General features: G+C 36.4%; 1 protein-coding gene across 1 annotated transcript; it reads left to right on the top strand.

The window, feature by feature from the left end:
• The first annotated feature begins 6,506 nt into the window (after positions 1-6,506).
• Positions 6,507-8,279, top strand: LOC139892413 (pentatricopeptide repeat-containing protein At3g47530). Its single transcript, XM_071875479.1, has one exon. It carries the CDS (start codon positions 6,507-6,509, stop codon positions 8,277-8,279), a length of 1,773 nt encoding a protein of 590 aa, XP_071731580.1.
• Positions 8,280-10,958: the final 2,679 nt, after the last annotated feature.

Raw genomic sequence — 10,958 nt, 5'->3', positions numbered from 1 at the left:
TTCTCGATTTAAAGCAACACAATTATTACACTTTAGGCAAATATCAGACAACCTTTTGACCTGATCCTCTAGAGTTACACATCTATTGCATGTTTTAACAGACTCCCTAAGTTCATGCAATTGCAAGTCTAAGCTAACACAATTTTTACAAACCGGATTAGTTTCAGGCGTTACCTTAGAGTTATTTGAAGAGTCTGCCATGAACGCATAGAGATGCGGAACTTCCTTTTTGACTTCACCAGTCTCAGATTCAGATTCGGATTCTGATTCCGACTCTGAGCTTGAGCTATCTGAACCAATATCCAAATTGACCATCCCCTTCTTATTCAATGTCTTCGTCTTTACAGATGCTGAGTTGCACACCGAAGACTGACTAACATACACACAAGATTTCTTTGAGTCGTCATCTGAAGAGGATGACTCACTGTCTGTCCAAATGTCCCCTTCACTGTGAATGGCCCACTTAAACTTCTCTTCCACCCTCTTGTTTACATATGCTCGACGCAAGTAATTTGCCCAGTTCCATGCTCTTTCAATCCTATCTTCCATTCTGCATCCTAAGCATTTGCATTGTTTATCTCTTCCAATGCAACCCATTTTCTATCTCTCAACCTTTTCTCTTGCTTCCTCTTCCTCAGTCATCTGAATCCTAACTACATTAGCATGACGATCATAAGCATCAGTCACATCGAAGGACCAATCATAGGACTCATCATCATAAGTAACTGCTAAAGCCTTCGATGATTCATCCATAATGGGAACATTTACAGTATTCTTCGATTCACGCTTCTGATTATGAAATGGGTTATGAAATCCTTGTTGCTTTGGTTTAGTGCAGTTTCGCTTGAAATGACCGAACTCTTGACAGTTATGACACCTTACTTTTTTCATGTCAAAACCAAACTTGGTGTTCTTACTCACACCCAAGTGTTTCTCCCCAGTCTTTTCAATGTATCTTTTCGCCCTGCGAATCACACTTCCCATAGCCATAGAATATCCATTTTCTCCATCTCGTTCTCGTCTATCTGATCGTAGTCTTCCTGTTTCAAATGACTATTACCAATTCCCCCAGGCAGCAAATCATTGTAAGAATTTACTACCATTGAGACTAACGTCATATCCTCCTCAACTCCTGTTATCGTACGCAAGCGAATATTCTCTGTTCTCAAAACCTCAGTACTTGCCCCCTTGGTTGAAGTTGTCTGATACAAAACACTTTGAGGTGCGGGAGTGACATAACTTAACGTTATTTTCTCAGTATTTGAAGTAAAAGCTGTTTGTGGTTGGGCGTGTTTAATTTCAGATGAACCAATTTCTGGAGCCTTATACTTCACATGATTCTGAACAGTCTCTAACCTCTTCAACCTTTATTGAAATTCTAGCTCCTTTGCCTGAAGCTTAGTAACAAACGCACTCAACGAATTATCCATGATAGCAAAGGACTTCTCAATCTCGACAAGCATTGGATCTCACTTAATCGGTAGACCCTCACGGAAGTATTGGACAAGCTTCTTGGTAGGAAAGACAATATCAACGCGTTTGAGTTCAGTTAACAAATGACGATATCTAGCAACAGCATCTTTTAGAGATTCATCGGGCTGAACGGCAAAATTCTTCCACTCTTTCTTCAGAACCTTGCCTTTTGTTTTTCTATACTTAGCTGTCCCTTCATTACCACTCTCTAGAGCATTCCATAAAGCATAGGTTGTCAAATGCGTTTCAAATTGATGGAATATCTCTTTAGACAATGCTTGAGTAAGATGGCTATATGCTTTACACTCAAGATTATAATCCCCGTGCTCAGATGCAGACAATTCCATAGGTGTCTTGGTTTCCCCATGATCCTTAGTCGGAAAAACATACTCTACCTTTAAGAAATTATATAACCTAGAGTCTATGCCGTTTAGCGAAATCAAGAACCTAGGCTTCCATTCGGCAAAATTATCCAAAGATTCCAGCCTAGGTACCCTATATGAGGTACCAATCTCATTTTCTGTCTTCAACAAGTGATGGAGACCTGACGACGAAGCACCGACAAGAGCTGATTGCATTTCAGGAGATTTAAACACTTCTGACATTGTAACCGCACGGTTGCACAGCACGGTTGCAGAAGTTTATACGGTTGCAACACTCGGATGCAAGTGATGTGGCACGGTTGCAATATACACGGTTGCAAAGTGTAACCGGATAAGATTATACGGGTGTAGGGTATAACCGGACGGATGCAGAGTGTATCCGTACGGTTGTTATGTTATACGGTTGTGATGTTATACGGTTGTGATTTAAGCAGATGGAGATTACACGGATGCAAGACGTATACGTACGGTTGTGGTGTCCGAAAGGAGTACCCGTGCGGTTACAGTGTGTAACAATACGGTTAAATACTTGGTCGAATCTGGGCAGAAAAACTGCACAGAAACTAGGGTTTAAGGTTTTGGTCGATCTAGCACTCAATCTTGAGAAAAACCAGCGTATGTTTGACGTCCAAAATAAAGTTTTAGACCAGACAAACACGATTACTTCAACAAAAACACGAATTAACACTGAAAAGTCATGATTCAAAAGGGTTTTTGACAAAAACACTAAAAACACAATTTCTTAACAAAGTTTGACAAAAACCAATCGTTTAATCAATCACACAAGCTCTGATACCACTTGTAGGATCGTGTAAACAGAATTAAACGATCTTAGATTCAATAACGAGTGCGAAGAATCTCGTTATTGGGTTTTATACTCAAAACTCAATGAAAACCTTTGATCTTAATGATAAAATCGACTTAGATATGTTAAAGATCGACTATATTGAATGCTAGAACACCAGGGAATCGGATTGTACGTGTAGTATAGGCTAGGATACGTAACCCTAACAATGAACCCGAAATCCCCTTTAAATACACACAGCACGTTGCAACCGTGCGGTTGCACCTTGCAACCGTGCGGTTGCCTGTCTAACCGTACGGTTGCATCCTGCAACCGTGCGGTTGCATACTATCAGAGAAAGTTAAACATTTTAGCACTTTAACTTGATTATAATGAACTCGGGGACTAATTATGCACCAACAAATGAACTATCATTATTTACGAGGTCTCTTAGTCAAAATGGCTTCTAACAAATAATTTATAATTTATGTCAACAGAAAAACACTTTGAACTTACGAGCATAGCCCAACGGTTCCCTCCATGTACTTTGTGCCATGGGATAGGGAGAGGTCATGGGTTCGATCCTTAGGGATAACATGATTTTCTTTAAACCAATTGAACACCAATAATGGTGGTATATATTGACCCTATAGGGAGGTTTATCGGATTCTTTCACGGACCTCTACCCGGACCACTGCTCGAATGGATGTATTCCCGAGTACCGTCGATTGGGTTTCCGCCCGAACGTGTGTGTTTCGTGCAAATGATGAGAGTCGTTGAAATAAATGATCTACTGATGCCGAAAAATCGCCGTTCAAAAAAAAAAAAAAAAAAAAAAAAAGCTCTTATTTTGTTCTAAGTGTTTATGTTATCTTACATTTTAGGTCCTTTAAAAATTTGATTTCCATTTTGAAATTATTCTTTCAAGTAAGTTTATAAAATTTTGTCACTTAAATAATGCTAGTAACTTAAAATTATAAGGAGTAATAAGTAAGCTTAATCTTCAAAGAAAAAAAATAAGCTTGTCATCTAAAGAGACAACGTAGCTACTCGTGGTACAAGTCTTGATAGTCTTCATTTATAGTTTTTGTCCAAATTATCAATAGTATGCGGGTTTTTTTTTTTTTTTTTTTTGACAGTTTGGAAGTCTGCGGTTGGCTATGAAGGAGAATTGCACTTGCTTTCTTTAGTTCAGGTGAGGACGTTTTCTAAGGTTTGATAGTCTTGGTGCGGCTACAACATGTCAACAACAAGCAACAATTCAGTTGACTTTTTAAATGAATCAATGTATTTTTCAATTGCTTTCCACGTTTGAATGCTAGTGTAGGTTTCAAACAGAGTAATATCTGTATTTATATATCGCTCAAGGTCATCAGATCTCTACCTTTTTATATATATTATGTATTTTCGCTCAAAAAAAATTAAGAAATAGTCACTCTGTCCTTAATTTATTGTCCAGTATTTCATTTTGAAATGTCACAAATTAATTGGTCACTTCCATAAATAGAAAAGAACAAAAAAATTAAGGTCTATTATGCTCTTACACTCTGCGTTCGAGTTTAATTTTAAAGAGGAAAAAAAGTAAATGTAGAGAAATAAAAAAATGGCGTTCTCGAATTTTATTTTCGAGAAAAAAGAAATAAAATGGAGACAAGATTTTGTTAATTCTTTTTCAGAAATTTATATATACACTAATTATGGACAACGCCAACCAATCATATTCCACCACATTATCACCTTCGCTACAGTATAACAGTAGCTACAGTTATACCAGTAACCAGGGGTATTTTAGTCTTTTTACACCTGAAAAAAAAAAACACAAACAAAATCATACACCAAAAAATAACAACTTACTAAATTGAACAAAAAAAAAAAACAAACTTCTATCAATAATCCCCGCCATCAACGCCCGCAACTTCCGGCAACAACCCTCGGTAACTGCCACCACCGCCCAAATCTGAAGAAAAATATGCGCTGTTAAAACAGTGAAAAAAAATAGAAAAGAAGGATGGTGACATCAGATATAAAATACAAACAAATCTTTTCAAAAAAAAAAAAACGGAACTAAAAGATACAAAAAATCCTATGTTAAAAATTTATAATAAAAAAAATTATAAATGAATATAACAAAAATATAGAAACATCTTTCAATCTATAAATCTGTAATATTTTAAATTACATCTTAAACACAATAATTCATATCTATGTTTTAATTTCACATCCAAGAACCATCACCATCCATCCCTTTTCAACTACATTTATAAAAAAAATATTTTTCAAACATATAAGCATAATAACAGATCTGACCGTGGGCGTGAAAGTGCGAATGACATGCGGCGGTTTGATCGAAAAAAGAAAAGGTACCGGCGGTTTACAAAATTTTATTCCCCAATTTCTTCTTTTGATAACTGTCATCCTCTCAAATTAGCTACAAACCAGGAGGAAGACGGCAGCGCACCAATCAATGACATATAGATTTTCCATTTAATCCGCCGTTTCCATTAAATCTTGAAGCCTTCCACTCATGTTTTCTGCCGATGCCGAACTCCATGAATTAATAAAGTAAGGTTAGGGTGAAAGATAACGTAAGAGAACCCCCAAACAGAGGAGAGAGAGGCTGAAATTGGGGGATAAAATTAGATCTACGATATTAGAGGTTTTACGTATTTTGTAAGCAGTCAAAGTCAACATTTAAAAACCATGGGCTTCAACTTAAATCAAATGAATGGTATAAAATGGTGGGCTTACATGGGTCTCACGGATAATCGATAGAAACTTCTAAGAAATCTAAAAAGATATTTAAGAACTCATTTTGCCTTTGATTTTAGCATTCTAAACACGTATTCATTCCGTCCCAATTAGATAGTCCATGTTTCCTTTTTATTTAAGTACCTTTATACCATTACTTTCTTAAGTAAAACAAAAATGTAGGTAAAAAGTAAGGGGTAAAACTAAAAAGTATATCAGTCACTTTTTCTAAAACTGTGTGTTTTTTGTCTGTGGACTATTAAATTGGGACGGAGGGAGTATTAATTACTGTAAACATATACGTAGTATTAATACTAATTAATATTAATATATTAATACTATATACATACTATTTTCCATAAGTGACTGTCCAAAGTTGAATAGTTGTAATTAGCACTAACTTTAAGAGTAAAATGATAATGATAATTTGCCACTAACACATAACAAAGTGCGGGTACTTTACTTCATCAACTTTTTACATCATGAACAAAATCAGCAACTATATATTTTGAAAGGCAAAAGGAAAACAACACACGTTTTGTATCATTGTCTATAAACACTACCTATATAATGTAACCAATAACCATAATATGATTAAGCTTTTGTAATGTAAATATGCCAGTAGCAAACCTTATCCTCAAAATTAAAACACATAGTAATAGAAAACGCAAACTATCTCTGACTCAAGAACTCGACGCACCGCGATATATACATATTGGGTTCTCCCTTAGGATCTGTTTTGGACTTCCGCTGCGAAGCGCGGACCCATCTACTAGTATCCTTCTAATTTAGAACGATTTTCATTTCTTTCCCTTTCAATTCTTCTCTCTTTTCTTTCTTTCCTTTATAAATAAACTCGGAAATAGGATTAAAAAACAAAGGAAAAATAAGGAAAAACAAAAAATTAAACAGAAATTAAAATATTTTTATAAAATTATTAAAATTATCTGTTTTTTTTCGGATGACAATAAATATGAGAACTAGGAGTAATCCTTTTTATCTTAGACAAACTGTTCAATGTTTAAACGCCAAAGTTCAATGTAGTTAGCAAAACTGGACAACAATAACATGATTATCTGACCCTAACAACTCAAAAATAAACAAATTTCAGTATAATCATGCAACAAATTTCTTCCAATTTTCCATCTCTTTCTCGTTTCCCCTCAAAATCAAATCAAACCCAATTAAAATCATTGATTTCACTGATTAAATCAGCTACAAAAGCAACCCAATTACATCAAATTCATGCATACCTAATTCGCTCATCACTCTTTCAAGAATCAAGTATTTCTATCCCATTTCTACAACGTATATCCCTGCCTCCAATTCAAAATTCAAACTATTCCCTCCAAATATTCTCTCAAATTTCAAGACCTAATGTCACACACTACAACACCATCATCAGAGCTTATTCAATAAGCATACATCCTGAGCGAGGGTTTTACGTGTACCGAGATATGATACGGCAATGTATACGTCGAAATCCGCAATCGTCGTCTTTTGTTATGAAATGTTGTATCAAAGGTCGTTTGGTGTTTGGTGGGGTACAGGTTCATACTAGGATTTTGAGAGATGGGCATTGTTCTGATACATTTTTGCTCACTACTTTGATGGATTTTTATTCATGTAATGGCGATTATGATAATGCATGCAAGGTGTTTGATGAAATGTCTGTGAGAGATACTGTCGCTTGGAATGTGTTGGTTTCGTGTTATATTCGTAATGGTAGGACACGTGATGCTTTAGATGTGTTTAATAGGATGCAAAGTGGCGAGAATATATGTTATCCGGATGATGTTACTTGTTTGTTTGTACTTCAGGCGTGTTCAAACCTATGTGCATTGGAGTTCGGTGAGCGTGTTCATGAATATATTAGAGATCACGGTTACCATCGTGCGCTTAATCTTTGTAACTCTCTTGTAGCAATGTATTCCAAGTGTGGACAATTGGATAAAGCTTATGAAGTATTTCAAGAAATACATCATAAAGATGTTGTTTCTTGGACTGCAATGATTTCGGGCTTTGCGAGTAACGGGCTTGGTAAGAAAGCAATTAACGTTTTTGAAGAAATGGAGAGGAATGGTGTTTTACCTGATGAACAAACATTTACGGCGTTGCTTTCGGGTTGTAGTCACTCTGGGCTGCTTGAAGAAGGAAAATTGATTTTCGATCGTATGCAAAGAGAATTTGGTGTAACGCCTAATATACATCACTATGGTTGTATGGTTGATCTAATGGGTCGGGTCGGTTTGGTTGAAGATGCTTTCAATCTTATAATTTCAATGAGTTGTAAACCAGACGCTACGATATGGAGAACTTTGTTAGGAGCTTGCAAAGTAAATGGTTGTATGAAACTTGGTGAACAAGTAATTGAACATTTGATTGAACTTAAAGCTCAAGAAGCGGGTGACTATATCTTGCTTTTGAATATATACTCATCTGCTGGAAATTGGGAAAAAGTAATTGAATTGAGGAAGATGATGAAAGATAAAGGAATTCATACAACTCCTAGTGCTAGTACAATTGAAATCAAAGGTGAAATACATGAGTTTAGAGTTGATGATTCTTCGCATTATCGAATTAGTGAGGTTTATGAAATGTTGGATGAGATTGAGAATCAATTGAAGATTGGTGGTTATGTTGCTCAAATAACGTGTGAAAAGGAAGCGAGATTATCGTATCATAGTGAGAAATTGGCCATGGCTTTTGGAGTTTTAGCAACTCCACCTGGGACGAAAATAAGAGTGGCGAAAGATTTGCGAATATGCGTTGATTGTCACAATTTTGCAAAGATGCTTTCGGGAGTGTATAATAGAGAGCTGGTTATAAGAGATCGTACTCGCTTTCATCATTTCAGGGAAGGCAGATGCTCTTGTGATGATTTCTGGTAAAATTATTTAATAATCTTCGTAACTGATAGATAGTAGCAAATTCGTATAACAGAAAGGTATAGTTTAGTTGTAACAGGGTTGCTAATAATATCAATGAATGCATCAGGGCAGTTATATAAGCAACAGCTTCAACCAACTTCTACAGAATACCAGCATTTATGTTGAAAAGATCATCACGGGCCCTCCTCTAACGCCGGCGTCCTTGTGCGGCTGGCCCACCTGTTTGGGCTCTACTCTCGTGTCTAGATCCTTCATGGCTTCTTGTTACTGCTAGGTGGTGGTTTATAGCGGTTTCAAGGTGTTTGACACCAACTTATGTGGGGCTGTTTGTTTTCTGGCAGCGGTTACATTTTTACTGGCCGGAATTCGATGTGGGTCTTTATCTTGGTGGTGGCAGCTCCGTGTTGGTGTTTTAGTGGCTTTCGGTGTAGATCGGTCGATTCCTTGTCCGTATCTTCATGGCTTGGTCGTTTGTGGTTTTCAATTATTTTTGATGATTTTGGAGTTCTATGTTTAATAGGATTGCGTTGTTTTGGAGGTGATTGAAGAATTATGGTCTTAGTTAGGCATTTTACTCAAGTTTATTTGTGTATCCGGTTGTTGAAAATGTTTGTTGGTGTATTGGTTGTTTTGAGATTAGTCGTGCAATGGTTTGTTGCTTGTAATAGGGTCTAGGTCGTTAGTTTTTTTTAGTTTTTTTTTTTCTTTTTCTTTATAAGTGTATTTTGACAGGACACCTTAACCCCCTGTTTGCCTATAACAACCACCAATCCCACCCCACCTCGAAAGGGACCCATCCCTTTAAAATACCTCCCCCTAGATAGCCAGAATGTGAAGGAACAGGTTTGAACCTCCACCCGTCTTTGATTCAAGCCACACATGATGGGCTCAAGGGTCATAAGCATCGAGTACCATTAAGCTACAAGCTAATTGGTTAGGTCATTAGGTTTGTTCAAGATATCATAGGACCTCTCAATCATACATAGGTCTGACTCACTTGTAATGTATATAGATCATTTGATATATTTGTCAGAATGATTCACCAAAAAGTCAACAATAGTCAAATTACCATTTTAGGTAATTTGACTTATGAGATCAGAAGCTACACTTCATCATTTTCTCAATTGGAAGCATACAAAACTGCATAGGATCAACAGTTACAAGCACCAAGACAAAACAGCTTATTTCCTTATTTGTAAAGGTGTTCTAAAAGTATAATGGAGCCTTACCTCAAACTAAAATTAGCTGTTATGTAACTAAGTGTATATAAACACACTTGCACTTGTAAAAACATATAACAATTGTATCAATTCAAGTTCATATCAAACTGATCAATACAAATCACATTTACAGCCCTCAATTATATTAATTAACATGGTATCAGAGCATGTAAGTATCCGGCAGAAGGGTGACCCAATCTCCTATGCCATAACCAAGCTTCCCTCGTAGGTGTTCCGTGAGCAAGCATCACGGTACCTTGTTGGGTTACTTCGTCCACATAATACAACCCACCCCGTTCGGTACCACGCCCAATAATTACCCCAGTCCTAATGTCTTGAATGATACAAAAAGTGGGGTGTAATAAAACAGAACAATTCAGTTCTTTTGTCACATGACTAACAAACAATAGTTTATGAGACAAGGTTGGAATATATAAACAATTAGACAATTTCATACTCGGAGTAATTTCAATTCTACCACTCCCTTCTACTTGAACAACATCTCCATTGGCCGTTTGAATTTTACTAACCCAAGGTTTTGATTTGGAATAAAAGTCGGATTTATCAAAGGTCATGGTGTGAGTAGCACTGCAGCCAAAAATCCATTCGTTATTTTTTGTATTATCTGAAACGATATTTGCTTCTCCTATAAAACGATCATTATCTAGCTGTTTATTTTTTGAAAACATAGAGTGTTGGGCCTGTTTAAAATTTTTATTCATAAAATGATTTTGGGTTTGGGCTGAATTAAAAGAACAGTCCATATGATTTTGGGTTTTATTTTTGGTAACACAATGTTGGGCCTAATTTTTAAAAGAGCCCATTTCCTTTTTACCCTTAACCCGTATCCCTTTATTAAAAACACGGGTATCCATCATATCCATCATTCTGTCTTTAACACCCAAATTAGAGTTCATATTTTACTCAGCCACATCCTCTTTCTCCTTAAATTCTTCTGAAATTAAGTTTGATTTGTGATTGGGGTTAGGGTTTTTCAACCCTCCCTTTACTGCCATTTGACGAGTAATGGGATTCATCCTTTTTACTCTGGTGTTCTTGTTATCTTTAGTTATTTGGGGTGAATCTGATCGAAGATTGGGGTTTAATCCCTCTTCTTCAATTGTTTGCAAGCAGTGAAATCGATTTTGATTGGCCTCTATTACGCACGAATTAGGGTTTACCCTAATTGCTTTGGTCGATTGTTGTGATTTTTTAGGGTTTGAAGGGTTAACCTTCACCCATTTGGTCGATTTTTGAGGTAATTAAGATTTCGAGTTACCTCTTGAATATTTCTGAGATGATTTGGAACAGCCGTTGCCAGTAACCTCATGGTGGCCGCCGGTTGCCTTTGCTCCCGTCATCTCAATTCTGTTGTGCTTCTGTTTATTCCACCATTTGGGATAACTGTAGTGACCCGAACTTTTCCATGTTTATATATATTAATTGAGATTGATATTTA

This window comes from Rutidosis leptorrhynchoides, chromosome 2, assembly GCF_046630445.1.
Source record: "Rutidosis leptorrhynchoides isolate AG116_Rl617_1_P2 chromosome 2, CSIRO_AGI_Rlap_v1, whole genome shotgun sequence".
Classification (NCBI taxonomy): domain Eukaryota; kingdom Viridiplantae; phylum Streptophyta; class Magnoliopsida; order Asterales; family Asteraceae; genus Rutidosis; species Rutidosis leptorrhynchoides.
Note: the sequence above shows the minus strand (reverse complement) of the source record. Positions and strands in the feature narration are given on the sequence as shown.

Excerpts from the sequence above, each read along its gene's own strand:
- LOC139892413 (XM_071875479.1), top strand. The coding sequence starts at position 6,507 with ATGCAACAAATTTCTTCCAATTTTCCATCTCTTTCTCGTTTCCCCTCA.